The sequence below is a fragment of the Ranitomeya variabilis genome, chromosome 3 (assembly GCF_051348905.1).
Source record: "Ranitomeya variabilis isolate aRanVar5 chromosome 3, aRanVar5.hap1, whole genome shotgun sequence".
Lineage (NCBI taxonomy): Eukaryota > Metazoa > Chordata > Amphibia > Anura > Dendrobatidae > Ranitomeya > Ranitomeya variabilis.
The window spans coordinates 542,856,770-542,883,497 of NC_135234.1; the positions used below are offsets into that span (position 1 = coordinate 542,856,770).

At 41.8% G+C, this 26,728-nt stretch overlaps 1 protein-coding gene across 2 annotated transcripts in view; it reads right to left on the bottom strand.

The window, feature by feature from the left end:
* Positions 1-26,728, bottom strand: part of FGF14 (fibroblast growth factor 14) — a 799,281-nt gene that overhangs the window by 184,775 nt on the left and 587,778 nt on the right. For both annotated transcript variants that reach the window (XM_077297111.1, XM_077297112.1), the window contains exons 2-3: positions 11,641-11,751; positions 8,477-8,580 (exon numbers count right to left, since the gene is read on the bottom strand). In XM_077297111.1, the coding sequence (XP_077153226.1) occupies positions 8,477-8,580; positions 11,641-11,751 (215 nt within the window). The remainder of the gene's footprint in view (positions 1-8,476; positions 8,581-11,640; positions 11,752-26,728) is intronic.

Genomic DNA, 26,728 nt, shown 5'->3' on the forward strand with positions numbered 1-26,728 from the left:
GTGTTAACAGTGCGGTGCTGATTTTGTGTTAACAATGCGGTGCTGATATCGTGTTAACAGTGCGGTGCTGATATTGTGTTAACAGTGTGGTGCTGATATCGTGTTAATAGTGCGGTGCTGATATCGTGTTAACAGTGCGGTGCTGATTTTGTGTTAACAATGCGGTGCTGATATCGTGTTAACAGTGCGGTGCTGATATTGTGTTAACAGTGCGGTGCTGATATCGTGTTAACAGTGTGGGTGCTGATATCGTGTTAATAGTGCGGTGCTGATATCGTGTTAATAGTGCGGTGCTGATATTGTGTTAATAGTGCGGTGCTGATATCGTGTTAACAGTGCGGTGCTGATATCGTGTTAATAGTGCGGTGCTGATATTGTGTTAACAGTGTGGTGCTGATATCGTGTTAACAGTGTGGGTGCTGATATCGTGTTAACAGTGCGGTGCTGATATCGTGTTAATAGTGCGGTGCTGATATTGTGTTAATAGTGCGGTGCTGATATCGTGTTAACAGTGCGGTGCTGATATCGTGTTAATAGTGCGGTGCTGATATTGTGTTAATAGTGCGGTGCTGATATCGTGTTAACAGTGTGGGTGCTGATATCGTGTTAACAGTGCGGTGCTGATATCGTGTTAATAGTGCGGTGCTGATATTGTGTTAATAGTGCGGTGCTGATATCGTGTTAACAGTGCGGTGCTGATATCGTGTTAATAGTGCGGTGCTGATATTGTGTTAACAGTGTGGTGCTGATATCGTGTTAACAGTGTGGTGCTGATATCGTGTTAACCAGGGGCGTAACTACCGCGGTCGCAGCGGTCGCCATTGCGACCGGGCCCCGCAGGTCAGGGGCCCCGGGTTGGCAGGTCAGTGCAGGGCCGGACTGGCCATCGGGCACTTCTGGCAAATGCCAGAAGAGCCGGTGCCAGTAGTGGGCCGCTGCACTGTTCCCCCCCGCCAGTGCCGCTGCCGCCGCATTTAACTATACCGGCGTCTATGACACCGGTATAGTTCAATGCAATGATGGAGGAGAGAGCGTCTGCTGACGTCCCCTCTCCCATCATTCCCCGCTCTGCCTCTGACAGTACACAGCGGGTGCGCGATGACGTCATATCATCGCGCACCTGCAGTGTCCTGGGCAGACTGCAGCGCGGGAGCAGCGCGGGCAAAAGGAAAGGTGAGGAGAGGTTTTTTTTTTTTTCTTTTTAACTGGACTGTGGGGCCATTATCGGGGGGGGGGAGATGAGATGTGCGGGCTCTGCTGTATATATCCCTGTGCGGGCTCTGCTGTATGTATCCCTGTGCGGGCTGTGCTCTATATACCCCTGTGCGGGCTGTGCTGTATATACCCCTGTGCGGGCTGTGCTCTATATACCCCTGTGCGGGCTCTGCTGTATATATCCCTGTGCGGGCTGTGCTCTATATACCCCTGTGCGGGCTCTGCTGTATATATCCCTGTGCGGGCTCTGCTGTATATATCCCTGTGCGGGCTGTGCTCTATATACCCCTGTGCAGGCTGTGCTCTATATACCCCTGTGCGGGCTGTGCTGTATATATCCCTGTGCGGGCTGTGCTGTATATAACCCTGTGCGGGCTGTGCTCTATATACCCCTGTGCAGGCTCTGCTGTATATATCCCTGTGCGGGCTGTGCTGTATATATCCCTGTGCGGGCTGTGCTCTATATATCCCTGTGCAGGCTCTGCTGTATATACCACTGTGTGGGCTGTGCTGTATATATCCCTGTGCTGGCTGTGCTGTATATACCCCTGTGCGGGCTGTGCTCTATATACCCCTGTGCGGGCTGTGCTCTATATACCCCTGTGCGGGCTCTGCTGTATATATCCCTGTGCGGGCTGTGCTCTATATACCCCTGTGCGGGCTGTGCTGTATATATCCCTGTGCGGGCTGTGCTGTATATAACCCTGTGCGGGCTGTGCTCTATATACCCCTGTGCGGGCTCTGCTGTATATACCCCTGTGCGGGCTGTGCTCTATATACCCATGTGTGGGCTCTGCTGTATATATCCCTGTGCGGGCTCTGCTGTATATATCCCTGTGCGGGCTCTGCTGTATATATCCCTGTGCGGGCTGTGCTCTATATACCCCTGTGCGGGCTCTGCTGTATATATCCCTGTGCGGGCTGTGCTCTATATATCCCTGTGCGGGCTGTGCTCTATATACCCCTGTGCGGGCTCTGCTGTATATATCCCTGTGCGGGCTCTGCTGTATATATCCCTGTGCGGGCTCTGCTGTATATATCCCTGTGCGGGCTGTGCTGTATATATCCCTGTGCGGGCTGTGCTCTATATATCCCTGTGCAGGCTCTGCTGTATATACCACTGTGTGGGCTGTGCTGTATATATCCCTGTGCTGGCTGTGCTGTATATACCCCTGTGCGGGCTGTGCTCTATATACCCCTGTGCGGGCTGTGCTCTATATACCCCTGTGCGGGCTCTGCTGTATATATCCCTGTGCGGGCTGTGCTCTACATACCCCTGTGCGGGCTGTGCTCTATATACCCCTGTGCGGGCTCTGCTGTATATATCCCTGTGCGGGCTGTGCTGTATATATCCCTGTGCGGGCTGTGCTGTATATACCCCTGTGCGGGCTGTGCTGTATATATCCCTGTGCGGGCTCTGCTGTATATATCCCAGTGCGGGCTGTGCTCTATATACCCCTGTGCGGGCTGTGCTCTATATACCCCTGTGTGGGCTGTGCTGTATATATCCCTGTGCGGGCTGTGCTGTATATATCCCTGTGCGGGCTGTGCTGTATATACCCCTGTGCGGGCTGTGCTGTATATATCCCTGTGCGGGCTCTGCTGTATATATCCCTGTGCGGGCTCTGCTGTATATATCCCTGTGCTGGATATACCACTGTGCGGGCTGTGCTGGATATACCACTGTGCGGGCTGTGCTCTATATACCCCTGTGCGGGCTGTGCTCTATATACCCCTGTGTGGGCTGTGCTGTATATATCCCTGTGCGGGCTGTGCTGTATATATCCCTGTGCGGGCTGTGCTGTATATACCCCTGTGCGGGCTGTGCTGTATATATCCCTGTGCGGGCTCTGCTGTATATATCCCTGTGCGGGCTCTGCTGTATATATCCCTGTGCTGGATATACCACTGTGCGGGCTGTGCTGGATATACCACTGTGCGGGCTGTGCTGGATATACCACTGTGCGGGCTGTGCTGGATATACCACTGTGCGGGCTGTGCTGGATATACCACTGTGCTGGCTGTGCTTGATATACCACTGTGCGGGCTGTGCTGGATATACCGCTGTGCTTGATATACCACGTGCGGGCTCTGCTGGATATACCACTGTGCGGGCTGTGCTGGATATACCACTGTGCGGGCTGTGCTGGATATACCACTGTGCGGGCTGTGCTGTATATACCACTGTGCTGGATATACCACTGTGCGGGCTGTGCTGGCACCCAACACCATGTTGCAGTGCAGGAGATTCCTGCGACAGTCCAAGGCGTATCTAGGGGAAGGTGGGGGGGGCCCATTTGGAAGCTCGCACTGGGGCCCATAAATTTGTAGTTACGCCACTGGTGTTAACAGTGTGGTGCTGATATCGTGTTAACAGTGTGGTGCTGATATCGTGTTAACAGTGCGGTGCTGATATTGTGTTAATAGTGCGGTGCTGATATCGTGTTAACAGTGGTGCTGATATTGTGTTAACAGTGCGGTGCTGATATCGTGTTAACAGTGCGGTGCTGATATCGTGTTAATAGTGCGGTGCTGACATCGTGTTAATAGTGCGGTGCTGACATCGTGTTAATAGTGCGGTGCTGATATCGTGTTAACAGTGCGGTGCTGATATTGTGTTAATAGTGCGGTGCTGATATCGTGTTAACAGTGTGGTGCTGATATCGTGTTAATAGTGCGGTGCTGACATCGTGTTAATAGTGCGGTGCTGATATCGTGTTAACAGTGCGGTGCTGATATTGTGTTAACAGTGCGGTGCTGATGTCGTGTTAATAGTGCGGTGCTGATATCGTGTTAATAGTGCGGTGCTGATATCGTGTTAATAGTGCGGTGCTGATATCGTGTTAACAGTGCGGTGCTGATATCGTGTTAATAGTGCGGTGCTGATATCGTGTTAATAGTGCGGTGCTGATATCGTGTTAACAGTGCGGTGCTGATATTGTGTTAACAGTGCGGTGCTGATGTCGTGTTAATAGTGCGGTGCTGATATTGTGTTAATAGTGCGGTGCTGATATCGTGTTAACAGTGTGGTGCTGATATCGTGTTAATAGTGCGGTGCTGATATCGTGTTAGGCCTCTTTCACACTTCCATCGATTTTTGAGAATGCAGGATCCTGCAAAAAAATTTTCAGGATCCTGCATTTTCTCATAGACTTGGAATAGCGACGGATTCTTTTTACGCAGGATCCAGTGCACGACGGATGAAACAGTGCGGTGCTGATATCATATTAATAGGGCGGTGCTGATGTCATGTTAGCATTGCAGAAGCCAATTAGTGAGCTCAGCGGATCTAGCGGTGGTGGGAGTGTTTTGTCTAAACAGGTGGAGCCACTGAGCTCATTGATTGATTGTTGTGCCTGTCATCACCATTGCCAACATAATATACTTGGATTAGGGCCAGAGCTGGACCCAGGGATGATAAGTAGGGAGCGGTTTGTTATTTTATAGTAAATAGTAAACTGTGGACAAAGATTTTCTGAAAGGAGAAAGCCCTTTAAGTATAACAGCTTCCCTTCTGTTCATTAAAATGATTATTGTATGCTGAATTAAACCACAATTTTAATAAGCAGCACTAGCTAATAATAAAGTACTCAACCCCCCCAAGTTGAAAAATTATCTTTTCCAATTTCTGTTCCATCCTTGCAATAAGATGTCATTCTTTCAAAATTGACAACTGTTGTATGGCGGCATAGTATACAATATTGCTAGAAAAGAAAGAATCCTTCAGAGATGGCACGAAAAAAAAAGATTAAACTTCACTTTTATTGGTATATTAAAATTGTGGCAGGGCCTCCATACACTTGAGAAACCAACGCGTTTCAGATTATAAAACCTTACTCATGGTTCTATAAAATATTGATGTTAATTCTTGCAAACATTTTAATAAAAAATCTAGGCTGAATTCAACATTTGTGCTTTGTTTTTAACCCCTTCACGACATGTGGCGTTTATGTATGGCATCATGCTCCGCAGGTGATGGCTGTGTATTACATCCAGGACCTGCCTTTAACAATCACTCTTTTAAATGCTAGTATTAAACTCCGACAGTGGCATTTAGCAAGCATCATAACGGGGACGCGTCATTGCATGCTTCTATCCGTGCACTCGTAATATCATCGAAGGTCATTGATAGGATGCTATGACACCCGGGGGTCTGTTAAAGACCTCTGTGCTTGTCATTATGGAGCTCCTTTTAAACCCAACCTGTGGCCAGGCTTCAAAGGAAACTGTGATTTTTTACTATATGCAGCAATACTGTGGTATTGCTATATGTACTGTAGCACAATCAGACGATCACAGCTTCAAGTCCCTTAAGGGAACTAACAAGTACAGTAAAATCTAAAAAAAAAAAAAAGTTTTAAAAATATGAAAAATTAAAAAAAAAATCAAATCACCTATGTAGTATCACATTCAGAAAAGTCTGATCTATTAAAATCTAAAAATAATTAACCTGATCAGTAAACACCATAAACGGAAAAAAATTAAAGAACGACAAAATTATGTTTTTTGGTCACTGTAATGCTACAAAAAATGCTGTAACAAGCAACCAAACCGCTATATCTATGCCACAATGGTATCTATGAAAACATTGTCTTGCCCCGCAAAAATTAAGCCATCACATAGTTTCATCGACCGAAAAATGAAGACGTTACATTTCTCATAAAATGGTGACACAACCCCCAAATTTTTTTTTTTGCAAACTTCTGATTTTTGTTTCATTACTAAAATAATAAAAAGCAAAATAGGTTTGGTACCGCCATAATCGTACCGATGCGCAGAATCATATTGCAAGTTCATTTTTACCACAAAATGTACACCATAAAAAAATATTCCCTAAAAACAATGTCAGAATTTTTTTTCACAATTTCTCCCCTATTGGAATTTTTTTTCTTGTTTTCCAGTACACCATGTAGTAAAAGGAACGGGGTCTATCAAAAGTACAACTCATCCCACAAAAAACGATTCCTCATATGTCTGCGGACAGAAAAATGAAAAAGTGATGGCTCTGAGAAGACATGAGGAATAGAGATGGGTGAACTCAAACAGTAAAGTTTGGGGTCCGTACTGAAGACCTACTGTTCGGGGATGGACCCTGAACACTGACTTCACCAGGAAGTCTGTGCTACTGCTTGGCTTCGGCACCTGCGTTAGAAACACCGGTGGCTCTAATTGGCTGTGAGATTAATTCCACAGGTCAGAGCACTGTGGTTCTCATGCTGACAGATGACTGCGTGAACCCGCAGCTGTGACTGCAGGTAAAAGGTTTACTTCTGGTCCCTGGCATCAGCTGATGGGAGTAGTAGTCCCATCAGCCGACGCCAGTAACCGGAGGTAAACTTTTTACCTCCGATCACAGCTTCTGGCTCACGCTGTCATTTGACATGCACATGACAGCGTGGCAAATACTGGATGTTCGGGACCCCCATTCCAGTAACGGTATGTGCACACGTTGCGGATTTGGCTACGGATTCACAGCAGTTTTCCATGCGGTGTACAGTACCATGTAAACCTATGGAAAACCAAATCCGCAGTGCACATGCTGCAGAAAATACCACGGGGAAATGCAGCAGTTTATTTTCCGCAGCATGTCAATTCTTTGTGCGGATTCCGCAGCAGTTCCATAATTGGAATCTGCAGGTGTGAAAACGCATGTGAAATCCACACAAAAACCACGGTAAATCTGCGGTAAACTACCTGCGGATTTTTCAGAATCTGCGTGGAAAAATCCACACACGAATTCGCAATGTGTGCACATATGGTATGTCATCTGTGTTCTGGTTCAGGTACTGTTCTAGTATCCGATACAAGCTTTTTTCAACTGTTCAGAATCTGAACATCCAGGGGTTCACCTACCACTAGTGAGAAATAATTGAAAATTAAAATAATGGAAGCTGGCTGCAGTGTGAAGAGATAAAGTCAATTTTTTTACTTCTCTTTTTTTTTATTGTACTAGCTGATTTTGTGCCAAATTCACCAAATTGGGCACACATTTTTTTATGACTTTTCACAAATTTAAATATGCTTATTTGTTGGCTATTTTAAGCTTTAAAATGTTTCATGTAAAATAGGTTGTCCGGCTTTAGGCCGGAGACACACTGGTGCGAGATACGGCCGAGTCTCGCTGGTTAAAAGCAAGCTGTGGCACCGGCACTCCGGAGCGGAGCGTGCGGCTCCATGTATTGCTATGCAGCTGCGCGCTCCGCTCCGGAATGCAGGTGCCACAGCTTGCTTTTAACCAGCGAGACTCGGCCGTATCTCGCACCAGTGTGTCTCCGGCCTTAGGGTACAAGTCTGCAGTCAATGTATGTGAATCCTCACATTGCGTGCACTGCATGCTGTAAGCGTTCTCCTGTGCCAGCACAACAGAGCAGGCAGTCCTGTTACCACAAGTATGTGACTGGCATACTTCTAGCAATATTCTGACTAGAAGTGTCCAGCCTCGATCAATACACTTCAGCGAATCCGCCGATGTCTAGTTGGCATGTGACCGCTTGTACGTAAATTACATATTTGGGGACAAGCACCAGCGCCAAAGAGCACATAGAGTGACTGCAGACTTGTGGCCTAAGATCGGATAACCCCTTTTCACTCAACTAGGTTACTAAAGTAAAATTAAGGAAAAAAAGTTTGAAAAATCTTGAAAATATATAAATGATGAATTAGATAAATGTATAACCAAAACGCAAAAAATGTTAAAAAAGAAAAAAATTTACAAAACCAAACCTAATCTCGATGGATGCTGAGCGCTGGGACTCTCACTGATCCCGAGAATGGGGCTTTGAAGTTCCCTGTCTGAATTGAGTGAAGGTCCAGTATGCACACCTCACCTGCAGGCATTCTCAAGCTCCATACTTGGATTATTTGGGGTTCCAGTGGTTGAATATCCAGAGCTCAGGACATTAATGTCAATGTAAGAATCATTTTTTTTTTTTATAAAAAAAAGAGGCAAAAGCAATGATGAATCCAGGAGCTGACGCAAACAGAATATGGCCCCTGTACAAAAACAATTTAAGGGTCCTTTGCATTCCAATAATGCATGAAAATGCACAATTCCACTTTTTTGGAGGTAGAAGTGGGGCCTCTTACCTCATGGCCCCCCTGGGCAGCTCTACATGTTGCATCAATGGTATGTCTATCCCTGAATGAATCGATCTCAGTGCTTTACCTTCTGGTTGGTGCAGATTAAAAACAAACATAAAAATCCTACATCTTGTTAACACTGCATATCATAATAAAGGAATAAATAAAGCGTGGTACTCACTGATGTGTACAGGTAACCCTCTCCGTTCATTGCAATATATAGCCCCGTTTTTACACCTTGGATTGCAACAACGCGAAGACCCACTGGTATGAGGTTGAATAATGCTGTAAAGAACAGATACATAGATATAAGAGTATATCAGTGCTAGCATGGCAAGCTTTATCAGGACACGCCAATGCATTGAGAAAATGAATGGCTATAGGGAATATGTATTTTCCCAAATTATTTTGGTGCCACTGCAAATCCATGACTGATGTTAGGTTGGAATAGGCACCATGGGAAATGTGAAATAAGTCAGCCTCTCCTAAGTGCTTGATTTTAATGGGAAATGTGTCTGAAATGGGGAAAATATAGAAGCAATCTCTATAAGCAAATCCCTGATATCTGGTAAAAAAAAGATAAATGTGCATCCAGAATGTTAAAGATTTGTAGAAGAACGTTGCGGACACAGAACCGAATTACATTGTAATGAACTGCTGACATTTATTTGTCTACCTTTTAATCTGTGGGGCACTAAAAGGTGACGATGATGAAAGGTGAGGGGCTAAGGAATTGCTAAGGAACAGCAAAAATGTGAACAAAAAAAATGTAAGAGGAAATGATAGGAAAGAAAACAAATAAGAACAGCAGGAGAGGGAAAAGATTGCAAATATGTTATCACAACCCTATTCTACTATATTCCTATCCTATTATTTCACCAGGCAAATGGTGAAGTATTTTATATGTGAATCAAAATATTACCCCAATACTATAAGACGACAATAGTTAAACTAGACTACTTTGAAAACTGTGCCTGTAAAATGTGTGGTTAAAAGGGGATCTATCACCAGGATTTTACTACATCAACTGAGAGCAGAATAATACAGGAAAAGAGACCCTGAATCCAAAGATGTATCACTTAGTTTACTTCGTGCAGAAGTTATGACACAATCAGAGTTTTTAGATGTAACATGAAGCAGAGCTGAAAAAGCTAACCCCGCCCACACCAGGCTCTGTAAGTGCATAGTCTGTAGACAGTGAGCTGCTTATCACAGGAGGGGGTGTGGCCCGGATCAGGAAACACATGCCAGCTAGTCACAGCAATGATAATGTCCTAGTGATAAAACCTTCAGTGTAAGTAAACAACAGCACATTGCCTGATAAGTGAGACATTGTTGAATTCAGTGCTTTTTCCCTACCTTATACCATTCTATGATTATTAAGCCAAAATCTGCAGAGATTCCTTTTAAATATTTCCATAATTGGAAATCAGAATTCTTGGTGATTTTTTGTTATGGAGGTTTACACAGCAGAAACAGTAATGGCTGTTACGCATAGAAAATATGTCACTATTATTCTGGTAGAATTCTGCACTAGCACTTAGAAATATGCAATGCTTCCCACATGTACTGCAGAAATGACATTTCTTCTGTGCATAGGAATGGTAATGGCCCCGTGTACTATACATTGAAGCTTTGACAGGGCGTAAATAATACCTCGCCTTATCATTTTAGCCTTGGGACATATACTTTAGATTGATGGTCAAAACAGAAGTGCAGATTAGGTTTCTACCTTGCATTGTGTGGAGCGCTTGAAGGAAAGTGAAGTATGGACATGTTTATGCAGACGGTATAGACGGCACAATAGCCTGCATTCCTGCAATAAATCTCAGTACACAGACCACATAATCTTATGACTGAGCAGATTATGAGATGTATTTAACAATGAGGCAATATCCAGGAAAAGAGATCATATATTACACTGTATTGTGAATGAAGAGCGTGCCAGAGCATTATCTACAGAAAGCGGGAGACAAATGTCGCTGTATCACCATCACTCCTGGATTGGTTACATTTCTGAAAGTAAGTCTAAGACCAGATTCACACAGGACTCTTTCTGGCATTTATGTAGCCGTATTTATCACAACTGCAAGATACATAGTGTTAGTGAATGGGAGTTTGTGGAATGCCTGTGTTTGTCCTGCTATGAATTTCCAATGGTTTTAGAGCATTTTTATTCTCTCTTTGCACATATACTTTTTGGCCTATTTTTAAAAATTAAGGACATTTCATTTGTTTCACAAATATTTTTGGGCGGTGTTTTTCCTTAGGCTATGTGCACATGTCAGGATTCCTTGCAGAAATTTCCTGAACAAAACCGGACATTTTCTATAAGAAATCCGCATGCGGTTTTTTTCGTGTTTTTTTGTGGATTTTTCGCGTTTTTTTCCGGAGGTTCCCAATGCAATAATATAGTGGGAAATCCGCAAAAAATCTGCAAAATTAATGAACATGCTGCGTTTTAAACCGCAATGTGTTTTTTCATGGAAAAAAACTCAACATATGCACAAAAATTGTGGTATGCATTATAAATGATGGGATGCATATGTATGCGTTTTTTAAGCGTTTTGATCAAATTTTTATAGCGAAAAAATGCGAAAAAAGCACGAAAAATCCTGAACGTCTGCAGCCTTAATCAGATATTTTTGTAGTTGCTTTCTTTTTAGCTCTATATGGAATCCTATGGGAACATGCATTGGCAAATTGTAAACCTAGACCAGTGTTCCCCAACTCCAGTCCTCAGGATTTCCTTAGTTGCCCAGGAGGATGGAATTATCTTCTGTGCAATACTAAGGAAATCCTGAAAACATGATCTGTTGGGGGCCCTGAGGACTGGAATTTAGGAACACTGACCTAGAGTATTCTGCGTTTTGAAACAAAAAACAGCAATGAGTGACCCAATAGACACACAAGAAAAAGAGTAAAAATAGTAAAAAAAGCTTACAAAAGCTCCATTTGTCATGCTTTATATTTTCCTATAATACAGATAACATCAGACTGCAGCTTTTTTTTGCAAAAAAATTGCCAAATATTTAAAAAAAAAAAAAAAACCTGCTTGTAAAGCCACCCTAAATTAAGTATTTTTGCAACTTGTTTTACACATTTTACTACATATTTAAACAGTTTTGAAATAATTTTATAAAACTAGTTAAAGCATGGATGATACAGTAAGTATGCATCCTGTTTGTTAATTGTTATCGATACTTAGTATGTGATCCCTGTTATTAGTATTTAGCAGGATGCTCTAGGTACAGCTACTGTAACATTTAGTCAGGCAGGTAAGCATATAGGTTCAAATACCAAAGATATTGTAAAGAGCTAGAAGACGAGATTACTGGTACTTACTCGAATTACTGCTGTCATCCTTGGTTCCATCAAGAGTTCCATCTGGGTGCATTTGCAAGTAGTATCCTTGCCTGCAGTATAACCTGGTCACTATGCCCTTGAGCTGGGGATCTGGAATACAGACATAGTGTGACATTAGTCTCAAAACTTTTCCATCAATTATTTGTTTTTCTCGTGTTTGTGCCCTCAATTGTACAGATAAATGGCTCATGATTGCCTGTTCTAATGTGAGAAGGCTACACCACTGCTCGGACAAACCTGACCATACCTGTTAGGTGACATTTCCAAACCTTGTGCCCTCCCCCTGTTCACTTTGTGGGTGGATACTAAGGCTTTTCCCTTTTGTGGCAAAACTTTGGATTTTTATAACTGAAATGAGGATCATAGACAATTACAGCTAATAAGAGAACTATAGACTTCTTGACCAGTTGTTGTTACAAGGATAATTTGCTGAAATCAAATCTAAGCACATACAATGATGAAAATGATATGCATGTGAATACTTATAACCGGTAATGTAATATGGGGTATCTTGGTGGGTACTAGTGATGAGCGAGTTTGCTCGGATATTGTGTTATCCGAGCATCTTGGGTGTGCTTGAGTAATATGTTCGAGTCCCCGCGGCTGCATGATTCGCAGCTGTTAGACAGCCATAACACATGCAGAGATCGCCTGTTTGTTAGGCAACCCAACAAATATTGCGGCTGACTAACTGCCGCGAATCATGCAACCGAGGGAACTCACACATATTATTTGAGCACGCCCTAGATACTCGGATAACACCCAAATGTGCTCAGATAACACGATATCCAAGCACGCTCACTCATCACTAGTAGGTACAGCTAGTTTTAGTTGTCATGGTCTCACATATACAAATACTCTACCATGCCAATTTTTTAAAAATATGTTATGAATTATCACATTTTCAGAAAGCCATTTGAATAAAGCCGTCCATATAAAATACATTTTTCTGACCACAATATGTTGGGCTCTCCAAAGTTGCGATATACCAGGGCTAAATACCAGCAAAAAATGAGTGCTGTAGAGTCTCGTAAAAATGTATATCTTTATTACAGTATATGATAAACAATAGCAATAAATACACAGACAGAGTGCCCCAAAAGGGAGACCACTAAACACATTTTATATATATATATATATATATATATATATATATATATATATATATATATATATATATATATATATACTGTACGTATTTACACAGATGATTAAATGGTATGAAAATCCTGCTTACATCTAGTGATGTGACCAATGGGGGATGTGTGCATTATATGATATATTTTATGAGACTCTATAGCACTAGTTTTTTGCTGGTAATTAGTATTGAGCAGTGTGTCTTGGTATTTGCTATTGATACACGCTTAGTTTTTGGGTTGGTATTAATTGTCTACGGCCGGTTTCACACGTCAGTGGCTCCGGTACGTGAGGTGACAGTTTCCTCACGTACCGGAGACACTGACACACGTAGACCCATTAAAATCAATGCATCTGTGCAGATGTCATTGATTTTTTGCGGACCGTGTCTCCGTGTGCAAAACACGGAGACATGTCAGTGTTCGTGGGAGCGCACGTATTACACGGACCCATTGAAGTCAATGGGTTCGTGTAAAACACGTACCTCACACGGACGTTCTCCGTGTGGCGTGCAGGAGACAGCGCTCCAGTAAGCGCTGTCCCCCCCACATGGTGCTGAAGCTGCGATTCATATCTTCTGTGCAGCAGCGTTTGCTGCATAGAAGATATGAATAATAGTGTTTAAAAGAAAGATCTATCTGTCCGCCGCCCCCCCACCCCCTGTGCGCCCCCCCCGCTGTTCTGAAAATACTCACCCGCCTCCCTCGCAGTGTCCTTTCCTGGCCGCACCTTCTACTGTATGCGGTCACGTGGGGCCGCCAATTACAGTCATGAATATGCGGCTCCACCTCCCATAGGGGTGGAGCCGCCTATTCATGACTGTAAATGAGCGGCCCCACGTGACCGCATACAGTAGAAGGTGCGGCCAGGACAGGAAGCAGCGACAGCCAACGAGGGAGGCGGGTGAGTATTTTCAGAACAGCGGGGGGGCGCACAGGGGGTGGGAGGGCGGCAGACAGATCTATCTTTCTTTTAAACACTATTATTCATATCTTCTATGCAGCAAACGCTGCTGCACAGAAGATATGAATCACGGCTTCAGCACGATGCAGGGGACAGCGCTAAACTTTAGCGCTGTCTCCTGCACGCTCCATGTGGTACCCACTCGGCACACGAGCGGCACACGTGTGCCGCACGTATGGCCTACGTGAGCTCACGGGCACACGGACATGGATAATTCCGGTACCGATTTTTTCCGGTACCGGAATTATCTGGACGTGTGAGACTGCCCTACCAGGGATTCTGGACTATCCCTCATTTTCTATAACAGAAAAAGAATCATCTGTGCCAGGAACCAACTAATTGATTGAACATATAGTGGTTCCACACCTACTAAAGCGACTGGTTCAACTGCTAGAAACGCCCGCAAGCTACATAAGAACCAGTATGCCATAACTAGCCAAGACTAAATTGTGATGGCATAACATACTAAAAATGCGGTAAAACGATATACTTATGTTTGATGGACCTATGGCAGATATATAAAGACCTACCCTTATGATAGGTTATCAACACCTGGCATTATATCGATCAACTGTTATTACCTCCAGCGGTGCCCACATGTAAATAGCAAATAGGTCGGAACTGCAGCTCAGTTCCTCTTCTGTTGAATAGCTGCAATTTTCGCCAATGGCCCACACAGAGTTAATGGAGCTGGGCTTTCCAGCTGTTCAATGTTAATGTCAGGCCATTGCTGAAAGTAATAACAGATTATATTGATGACTTGTCCTGAGGACAGGACATCAAATTTGTAAGCCTGGAAAAAACCCTTTAAGTTGAAGGCCCAGATAGAACTTCTGTACTAGGACCCAGGAGCTTCAAGTAACATCTCTAACTGGAAGCCTTCTAGAAATAAATGACTTCAAGACAGTCTAAATACACCCCCTTCCACAATTCTGTGTTTTATTACATATTCTCTTAATGTAAGAAAGATGTTTGTTGAAACAGCAGTGGTAACATTCAGAAAGGAAAAGGGAAATTCTGTATATTACTTTCCTACACAATACATAAAAAATGATAACTAGTATCAGATCTATTTTAAAAATGTAATATTAAATCTCTCTGCACATTAACTTATATACGGTTGGTAAGCCTGAGTACCATTCTTCCATCAATACTAGAACTAGAATACTAGAAAATGTGCATATGAGGTGTAGACAATGGACTCATAATTGCTGTTTCTCCAGTTTTTGGGAGTCATTTGCTCCTTATAAGTGTCTATCCAGATGTTTTAGACAGGTTCAAGAAATGTGACTTATACCAAATATTGCAATTTTCTGGGCGCATCTTACTCCAGTCCCTGCCTGGAGTAAGGTTTCTGGAGGAGAATTGTTGCAACTTTTTAAAGGATTAGCGACTTTTGGTCTTAAAAAGTTACAAAAATTGATTGAAAAAATAAAAAGCATTCATGAACTCCATGCAATATTCTGAAGACTTTGGAGCAAAAACCATCAGCAAATACCACAAGACAAAAGCTGAAAAATGATTCCAAGAAATCGTAAATGACATATTAGGCCCAAAGTGTGTGTCATGCATGTTATACATAAAGGAATAGTTATGGAATAATTGTAAAGTCTATAAAATGACAGAAATGGGAGAAATTAGCTTTTCTCAAAAATAATCATGAAGCAGCTGCCACCAATCAAGACGTCACCGCTTCTATATATCCAGATACCATATTGGAGGGAAAAGCAGGTCCGAAGCCATCTGGCATCCGCATGTAGGACTTAAAACCTCAACCTAGTGACTAACCAATTTACATTACACTTGTAAAGTACAAAATCACCCAGAATTTTTGCATGGGCGGTTATTGGCTTGTTACACTCACAAACGATTTATCTAGTAACGTTCGTATTAATTGGGATATTTACCAATACATTAATACAGCCCACTGTCACACTAGTAACTTGGTGCTGCGTTGCTTTCACGTATGTTTCAGATGAATGCATTGTAAATGTGCACAGCACCACTGAAGAGGACTGCGATATACTAAAAATAATGAAACTGTTTACGACTGAATGGTTTTCAGCAATACTGTAAAGAATGCGATGTGCGCCATCACAGCCAGATAACTGCATCTACAACACTCCTCATTTATTCTAGAGATAATGGCTTTAAAAGACAGGCTTGTCAGAATACATGGAGTATTAGTCACTCACACATCCAGACACATTACAAGGCTTGCCGTTACTTGACAGTCCTCTGTAGAGACTAGAATGTAAAACCAAAGAATATATTTCACATAGGTTTACTACAATCTGGGATGCAGTGGTGCACATTTTATTAAAAAAAGAAATATAATGTAGCATAATAGAAATTATAGAAGCAGCAGGTTTATTTTTTTACTAGTCTGATGTGGTCCCTGGCCGTCTTCTCCTCACACCTCTCCAGTTGACTCACAGGTCTCTGCCTATGTGTATGGACCTAGTGAAAAGGTCGCCATTCATGGGGCATGGGGTGGGAGAAGCAAGCTGGGGTCCTGCCTCAGACTAGTTAGCTGAGACTTCTAGTCCCTGGCCTGGTGCGTTCTTTTAAATACATAGCATTTAAGAGTAAACAATACCGGTGTGAAATCGCACACATTTGCTTCAGGACGCCTGTGGTACGGGAGTATGACTGGCGCCACAGGTTCCCATTCACAGGATTTGTAAATGCATGCTGATCCTGAGTGTGTACTATGTATATTACATCTGAAGCCTTCAGAGCTGAAGTCTTCAAGCATTCTTCAAGCATTCCTGATTGGCTCAATGTCTAGAATGAGTTTTTTTTCTGGAGATTTGCATTCTGGGAAGTGTTTCCTTTATATTAGGTACTAATTTAAGAAGTCTCACTACATTTTAAGATTTCAGATTGTCACGTTAATAACACATACATGAGGCGGCCAAGATCCACTAATGAGATGTATCTAAAGTCTACCTGTCATTTCACTCTAAACCTGGTTAAAAGCATGGTCTTGCTGCCCTTATCCCCAACAAGATAAAACTGCTTTTGGTGTACATAACAGTCTAATATGCCCATGAGGTGTCATGATTCTCATTTTGTGTAACTTGCCATCTCTTCTGTTATGAGTAGGCAGTTACTCTTATCAGAATTCTGCTAGCACTATAGGTGCTGGAACTTCCTTTCCCTCACTTCTGTGAATGATTTGTGCTGCCCCAAATTGACATCCACTCTTTTATGCCTGTACGCAGCTTGTCAGACTATCAGGGGCAGGAGTAGAGAAACAAATGCCTGTTTCCTTTTCTTATAATCCATCTCTGATTCTCTGCTGCTAGAGATGGATTACACTGAACAACAGGCAGTGGAGAGCACGTTATACAGAACGGAGGATTTTTGTCATTGTGAGACAACTCCTTCTGTACTGCTCATGAAATAATATTACAAGTCTTCACATGATAGTCACATTAACATTTTAAGCGCTCTTATGCAGCTCACATTAGTCTAGGTGAAAACCAATTGTGGTGTTATACACCCAATAATGCATGTCTGCGATATATTGTATTATTTCTTTTAATTAAGGTTCGAAATAGGTTTAACTGGTTCATGCTTATTATGATACATAAGAATAAAATAATTACTTTATTGGCACTCACAGTATAAGGGCTAGCTCACACTAGTGTAAAAATCCGGAACTTGCAATGCAAGAAAAAAAGTGATTGCACTCGGACTGCTGTTATTTAATGAGGCCGTGCAGATCTGAGGATTTATTCTCAGCTGTATTTGACATGAGGCCAAAAAAAATCACATCATGCTACGACTTCATTCCAAAATCTGGGAGTGAGAAAACAATCAGATGTGATATGGACCATTAGTATGGCAACTGATTTTTATGGATACATTACAATTCTGTAGCATAGGAAACTCTAAATGATTAATAGCTGCTGAGTAAAAAAAACGGATTGTATACGGATGACAAGAGAGAAAAAATCATCCTACTCTCCAGGATGGAAATCGGACCCATTTTTTTATATGCTAGTGTGAATGCACCCTAAAAGTATCCAGTAACAAATCAGAAATAGGAAAAAAGTACCTAGAGAAAGGCTTAATTCACAGAGATTTCAGCATAACTTCTGTACAGCCAAGCTGTTTCTTGTGTAATCATGCAAATTACTGTTATTCAAACCCAAAACCCACCTCTCCTCTGTACTTATGGTCTTACTTCCTTTGTGAGAGCTGATTCGTCAGTGCAAGTCTTAGCAAGAAGGGTCAATTAAATGACCCTCATTTATTCCGCAATTGTTCAGGGAAAAGAGTTATGCCTCAATAAAGGTCTAAAGATTAATAATCTATTGTGCAATTATAACAAGGAGTATGTATTAGGAGGAAGGCTTTCTTTCCTTCCAACAGGTTCCTAGCAGAAATATACACAGAAATCCTGAAATACAGGTCGTCGTCACTGAAGTCAACATGGGCCTGAGAATTTGAGGGAAATATGGGATATAGGAAAGGGAGAATAGGGAGCTATTGGTGGAAATGTAGTCAGAAATAACACATTTCTATAATATTATATTATTAAGTTAGTAATTCATTTTCTCACTCATCATTGATAATAATAAAACTGGCATTGCACATACAGTTGACCAGTTAATCGTGTTGTAGTTTTACATGAGTTTACATTTGTGACAACTGACCAAAATCTATATCGAAAGATCATGTTGACATTTTTTAGCAGGGGCTGTGTGTATGACGACATCATCTTACTGCAGTCATAACTATTTTTAAAAACAGGGCCCATGATCTCCCCTTTCATTCCGGCACAATCAAGGTTGGATCATTCTTTTAAGGTATAGAAACATACAATTTTTGGCAATCTTTCTTCTAATGTGTATGTAATGGCTACCTTGACTCTATGAAGGTAAAGTAAGTATACCTTCATTGACAGGTAATTTGGCTACAACATTTAATCACTGCCAATGTCATGCCGGCAGTAAGGCAGTGAGAAGTCAGCTGTCAATCAGTGTGACATCAGCAGTGATGCCCCAACGATATATATATATAGCGGTAGAATCGCTGGCAGGAGTCGTCCATGAATGCTTTTAACCAAAAGAGATCATCGCGGAGCAGAACAAGCTGGAAAATTCTTGACTCCATGGACAAAAAAAAACAACCCTTTCATTATAACCAATCCTAATAAAATACTTTCCCCATATGACCTTTTAGGCCAAGATGCATTATTGTCTTAAGGGAAAAGGACAAGAGGGTCACCTCCATTCACCATTCTTGTTGATTTATGGGGTTTTACAGGAATAGAAAAACATGACTGCTTTCTTCTAGAAGCAGCACCACAACTGTTCATGGATTACAACCCAACCCCACGGCTCACACCCTACCACAATTTCTGGTTTCCGGCCCTTGCTACACACAGATGTCCTTGACAAAGATCGATCTCGGTCGAAACATTGGACCGTATCTGTTTTTGACTCCTTGCCAAATCAAAATAAAAATAACCCTGCACCAAGACCTACAGTCTCATTTTCTTTTGTGGTGCTAAGGTTCTTACTTCAATTACTTTGGACCACAAGACCCTTCCTCAAGCACACATTTTTTTTTTTTAAAAGGACGGTGTTGCTGATCTTTCTCCTACATCTAGTTTCTAGAAGAAAGCCGCCATGGTTTTGTAATCCTGGGCCATCCTATGTGATAGATCCTTTTCAAAATGGTATTCTTACATAAATTTATGACATACCCCCAGAATGTGCCATAAATGTATCCCAGGCTTGGGCTTCCCCAATGGAACCTGCATCTATGTTGAGAATAAGGCCTTGGCACATGCTGCTGTCATTGGCGAGGTGGTTAGAATTGCCATTCATTTGTATAGGAATTCTGACCACCTCTCCACTAACAGCAGCCTGTGGCCAAGGCCTTATTCTCAAGATAGGCAATAAAGGGGTAGTCGGAAATCAATCTGCAGGTAAAAGCAGGTGTGAAATTGGCATAACAATGTTTTCTTCACAATATAATTCTCTTAAATTATAGCTATAGCACCCTCTTGAAAAGTTACATTTCCACCAATAATTTAGCATTTAGCATTGCAAAAAAGTGAAGACGTAACATAGATTTACCAAATATAGAACAATTCTGTAGTATTTAAGCTTTTATCTACAGGGCTATAAAGAAATCAAATTATTTCTTGATTCACTTTGAAGGATTGTGAGCAGCCTGGAAGTTTTACCGCTGCGTGCTGCAAGACGGGTGGCAATGATGTCAATGAACTTGTGTCTATATTTTTAGAAGTAAAATTACTCTACAGGGGTATTCATCCAGCCACCAGCAGACACAGCATGCCGGTATTGATGACTTCAGAAGATCACACAGGCATCATTACAAGCACACAACTAGAGGCTATCCGTAACTCAGATATATGACTACAGTAGATGAGAGAATATCGAAGTACATTCACAATTGTAGATTTATTTTATTATCTTTCTTTTGTATGAAAGAACACGGTCATTTTATGCAATGGAGTAAAGGTGTATACATGGTCCATTTTAGTATTTCAAGTGAGTGTTTTATAAAATGTTGCATTTTCAGAGCTCGTAATTAGGTGATCAATCTGGCCATTTCACAAGTCATGTTAGTATCACAAAAAAGGCAGATTACCAGCATATTCAAAAATTTGGGAGGATAATGGTGGAGCTGCTTTGTTTGAAGTGCAAGCGGTCATTTTGTGTTCAATATAAACCTGAGCTGTGTGTTGGCATTTAAACAACTCTTGCCCTTAGGGCACCCATTCAACATTCTGAAAGGTTTTCAAAAAGATCTTATTCCTTTCAGCATCTTGCTGTTTAACTCATTTTTCAAGTAGTTTTTCATTGAGGAAACTAGTATGCAAACAATTGTTCACTTAAATCAAACAGGTTTGTGCCATAAACCAATAATATAGAGGGAAAAAAAGTCACACTACTGTATATATTTGTATCCTGCTGGCCTGCTGCTTAGTTACATGAATCTGTATAATAAGAAGATAATTACTCTAATATTACATAGGAATATTTTTGACCTGAGAGAATTATACAGATTAAATCCAGAAAAAAATTGAGCAGCTTCCTCTATATATCTTCTATGTATTTATTACTTAATTCTAGTGTCCATTCACCATGTGCCCATTAAAGGGAATTCTTCAGCAGGTTTTGTTATGTAATCTGAGAGCAGCACAATGTAGGGGCAGAGAGCCTGATTCCAGTGACCTTGTTTATTGGACTGCTTGTTGTGGTTTTTATTGAATCCATGTTATCTCTGCTGTAGATGTACTTTAGGTTCATAATGCTGATCTGTGTATAACCACAATCATACACTGTACATTGTAAGTGAGTTGCAATCAGTGGTGGAAATGGTGTTACACAGATTAGCCTGACTGGTCTGCACGTGAAACCTAGTCCTCTAGTGATAATCTCCTGCCTACAACACGCAGTCTAATAAGGGACACATCCCTAAAGTTAAGGTCTTTGCCCCTACATTATATTGCTCCCTGGTTCAATAGCAAAAACTTGCTGACAGATTCCCTATAATGTGAATAAGGAAAAGCAAAGAAAAACACTCCATGTGTGTATTGATCAACCAATTGTGGGTGGTGCTCCCCTAAAGAGGTTGTTCTCCCCTTGAACAACACTGGAATGAACATGTGAGCTCCCCAAGATTGGTGCTGCACCAACCGCAGGCTCCCACTGCTGAAAGCGATGGGCGCTGCAAGGAGGAGACAAGACAGGTCTGGGTAGGATAAAAACCTTTTATTCCACTAAGCGTTTCAAGGATGCTACGACCTCTTCATCAGGTATATACAGGCCATAGATAACTAGCAGCCTTTTTATAGGAGACTGGTGACATCATAGTACATATAAAATTTGATTGGTTATTCATTATTACAAACTCAATTAGGAAATAAAGCCATATATCGTTCACAAAATTCTGACATTTCAAATTGAAAAATCCAGATTTTTTACACCTAATAATACATATGCCTGACAAGTACCCTCGATTTCAGAGATTAATTAATAGGGAGTCTTTCTGGATCTATAAATTAGTTACACTCACCCCTGAGTTAGAATATCATCAAATAGTTAATTTATTTCACTTCTTCAATACAAAAAGTGAAACTCATTTACTGTATAATCATTATAAGAACGTGCCTACAACTGTGAACATTTGGTATTCGTTTTATTGTGAAGTAAACAACAAATAAGACAAAATAACTGAATACTTCACTATGCATAACTATTTACCCCCCAAAAGTCAGTACTTTGTAGAGCCTCCTTTTGTGGTAATTACCGCTGCACGTCACTTTGGATAAGTCTCTATTAGCTTTCCACGTCTTGCCACTGAAATTTTTGCCCATTCCTCAAGGCAAAACTGCTTCAGCTCCTTCAAGTTACAGTAGATGGTTTCTTCTGGTAAACAGCAATTTTCAAGTCTGACTACAGATTCTCAATTGGATTAAGGTCTCGGCTTTGACTAGGCAATGCCAAAATATTTACACGTTTCTGCTTAAACTTTTCGAGTGTCAATTTAGCAGTATTTTGGGTCATTGTCTTGTTGAAAGGTGAAACTCCATCCTAGTCTCAAATCATTGACAGACTGAAATAGGTTTGGCTCAATAATATCCCAGTATTTTGCACTATCCATTTTCCCCTCGACTCAGACCATTTTCCATGTCACTGCTGCCGAAAAACATCCCACAACATGATGCTGCCATCGCCATGTTTTCCTGAGAGGATGGTGTTCTGGAAATGATAAGCTGTGTTGTTTTGACACCAAACATAGTGTTTACCTTGATGGCCAAAAAGTTCAATTTTGGTCTCTCTTGACCACAGCATGTTCCTCCATATATTTGGGGAGTCTCTCACATCTTTTAGCAAACACACGAGTCTTACAATTTTTGCGTGTAAGTAAAGGCTTTTTTTCTGCTTACTCATCCATAAAGGCCACCTCTATGGAGTGTATGGCTTATTGTGGTCATATGGACAGATACCCTGGTCTATGTTTGTGAACTCTGCAGCTCCTTCAGGGTTACCATTGGTCTCTCTACTACCTCTCTAATTACTGCCTCTCCTTGCTAGGAGTTTTGGTGAGTGGTCATCTATTGGCAGGTCTGCTGTGGTACAATGTTCTTTCCATTTGATGATAATGGATTTGCTGGTGTTCTGAGGAATCATCAGAGATTGTGATATTTTTTATGACCCAACCCTGACTCTTATTTCTTATTCAACTTTGTCTCTGACTTGTTTGTAGATTTCCTTGGTCTTCATGGTATTGATTGGTCAGTGGTGCCTCTTGCTTAAAGGTGTTGCAGCCTCTGTGGCCTTTTAGAAAATGTGTGTATTTTTCGGATTATAAGACGTACCTTTTTCCCTCAAATTTTGGGGGAAAATGGGGTGCATCTTAAAATGTGGATATACCTTACCAGCCACAGGCTGGGATGAGGGAGTATTTGGATGTGCGGTACGGTGCGCCGCTGTGGGTGTCCGATGCTGTGGGTGTTCGGTGCTGCGAGGGGCTCTGCCGACATCTTGTGAAAGCCCAGAGCCCCCGCGCTGAGATCTCATCTCCCGAGATCTTGGTATCGAGATCTCCATCTGCACATGCGCCGCCCCCGGCTGGCAGCCATTTTCCTGGAGTCCAGTCCACCACATAGAAAACCATGTCACTGTGGGGGCTCTGGGCTTTCACAAGATGTCGGCAGAGCCCTCCAGACCATCGGACACTTGCAGTGGTGCGCCGCACCGCATATCTGAACACCCCCTCATCCCAGCCTGTGCCCTGCAGCAACACTCCACTCTTGCCTCCTCCAGCGGCGACCCTGGGACCCCGCTTCACCGCAGCCACCACCCCCGGTAAGCAAAAAGACGCATGAATTATAAGAAGCACCACTATTTTATAAAAAAAACCTATTTTTCCTATTTTTCTCCTCAAAATTTGGGGTGCGTCTTATAATCCGATGTGTCTTATAATCCGCAAAACATGGTATATACTGACAGACCATGTGACACTTAGATTGCACACAGGTGGGCTTCATTTCACTAAGCATGTGACTTATGAAGGTAATTGCTTGCACCAGAGATTTTTATGGGCATCATAGCAAAAGGGGTGAATAAATATGCACATGCCAATTTTTAGTTTTTTGATCCCATTTAATGAATGCCTATATTTTTTCACACATGTGCGCAGCCCCATACATTCCACTGTTCTACATATTTTCAAAAGTTGTCAGGCTCAGTTATGAAAAGAGCAGTTTCTTAATGATTTTAACCTCTTGATTTCAAATCTAACAATTAACATTTTTAGTGGGCTCATGTTTCTGTAATATCAAAGACGTGTCCTTTTACTGCTACATATAATTAATGTATAAAAGTTTCAGTACTTTGAAACACTATTATTTTTGCAAATATAAAGATGGAGTATATTTTATGCCTTTTTTTATATTTATTTAGAGGAAACTTAGCAACAATTCAAATACCGTATATACTTGAGTATAAACTGACCCGAGTATAAGCTGAGGCACCTAATTTTGCCACGAAAACTGGGTAAAGTTATTGACTCGAGTATAAGTCGGGTATGCATTGTCCCTTAATCCCTATTCTGGTATGCATGGCTCCCCCATCCCTGTCCTTATATACATGGCTCCCCCGTCCCTGTCCTTGTCTGCATGACTCCCCATCCCTGTCCTTATATTCATGGCTCCCTGTTCCCTGTCTTTGTATGCATGACTCCTTGGTCCCTGTCCTTGTATGCATGGCCTCCTTATCCCTGTCCTTGGATGCATGGCTCCCTGGTCCCTGTCATTGTATGCATGGCTCCCCCTCCCTGCCCTTGTATGCCTGGCTCCTTATCCCCCTCCTTGCATGCATGTCTTCCTGTCCTTGTATGCATAGCTCTTTATCTCCCTCCTTGTATGCATGGCTCCTTATTACCTATCCATGTATGCATGGTTCCCATTAAAAAAAACATCCTACTTACCTTGCCTGTGTGCCCTCGCTGCATCTTGCTCTTGTGCCAGCAGCACTTCCTGCAGATCGATCACGTGGCCCCGCTCATTAAGGTAATGAATATTCATTCCACACCTATGGGAGTGGAGAGGTGTCAATATTCATTACCTTAATGAGTGGGGCCACGTGATCGCACTGCAGAAAGTGCTGCTGGTGCCGAAACGAATGAGATGCAGCGAGGGCGCACAGGAAGGTGAGTAGAATTTTTTTTTCCTACAGCTGCTGGAAGCCGGCGGCTGCGGCTTGTAACTGTGCATGCTATAAGAGAAATTAATATTCATTTGTCTTTAGCAGACGCTGGCTCCTGCCTCTGTGACCGGCTTCTCCACCACTCCTCCTCCCCCGCTGTCTTTCTGGGACAATTGACTGGTGTATAAGCCAAGGGGGGGCTTTTTCAGCACAAAAAATGTGCTGAAAAACTCAGCTTATACATGAGTATATACGGTAACTTAAAACATGTCTAAACACTATTGCGAGGGGGAAGCCATGCATTTCTTCAATTTTCTTACTATTGCACCAACAGTTGTCTCCTTCTCACCCAATGTCTGACTTATGGTTTTGTAGCCCATTCCAGCTTTGGGCAGGTGTACGATCTTGTCCCTGACATCCTTAGAAAGCTCTTTGGTCTTGCCCATGTTGTAGAGGTTAGAGTCTGTCTGATTAATTGAGTCTGTGGACAGGAGTCTTTTATGAAGGTGACTATGTAAGACAGCTGTCTTTAATGCAGGTAACAAGTTGATTGGGAGCATCTTACTGGTCTGTAGGAGACAGAACTTTTAATGGTTGGTTGGGGATCAAATACTTATTTCTCACTGCAAAATGCATATAAATTTTTATAATACAATGTGATTTTCTGGATTTTATTTTTGATATTCTATCTCTCAATGTTAAAATTAACCTATCCTTAAAATTATAGACTGTTCATGTCTTTGTCAGTGGGCAGACTTACAAAATCAGCAAGGGATCAAATAATTATTTCCTTCACTGTAGGTGTGCATATGTTTGTGCCTCACGGGAGCCTAAATCTGCATTATTTTAGAACAGAATACTAAAAGGATTATGCCTAAACAATTAGATTATGCCGAATGCTAAAAAGAGCTTTGTAGTAGAGATTGTATGCAGTGATATGGGCAATAATACGCTAACGTGAAATGCAGAAGCATTGCTGTGTCCATGCAGAAAAATAGTAACTGAGAACAATAAATGGTAGACGTGGATCCTGTAGGTGTAAGAATGTTCTATCATTTAAGATTGCATTTGATCTGCTCTGTGGACGATAGATTAAGTTATGTGACATCAATTGTAAAGAAAAACAAAGAAATACCTTCATAGCAACAAAGAACAGATCTTCGTTGAGTGAAGCAAGGCTTTGCAATGATGGACACCCGCCCTGTTCTAGTTTCTCTAATATTCATGCTGCAACCAATTTATTTAGTACTTCTTGACCTTGACCTTGAGATTACTGGCAAACTTCTTTAGCATCACAAGGAAGAAAAAAAATGTGTATATCGTCAAAGGCCAGAAAGGTCACTTTGACCTTATTAGCGCTTTGTGAATAGACTCCACACTGCTTGATTACAAGTGAGTCGGAAAGGTATTCAGGGACCTTCTGCAAAAGACTGTTGTCAGGCATATGTGGCTTATCAAGAGAGCAACTATCTGATGATGGTTCTAAAACTATTCAACGTGCTGACTGTTACTTGCTGACATTTCTGACATTTACACCTTAATCTTTTTAATACAGGCTTATATTATTTTTTTTTTATTTCTTGTTAAAAGTAAAATAATTAAAGATACTGACTGATCCAAAAATGGAAAAATATAGCTTTAATGAGTCCCACCTTCTTTATGTTTTATGGGAATCTCTTAGCAAGGGTTTTACACCCCAAACTATTTATATGAGCTTGTAGGTCTTTGTAAGTCCAGCCTTACCTTTACATAGTCATCCCTTC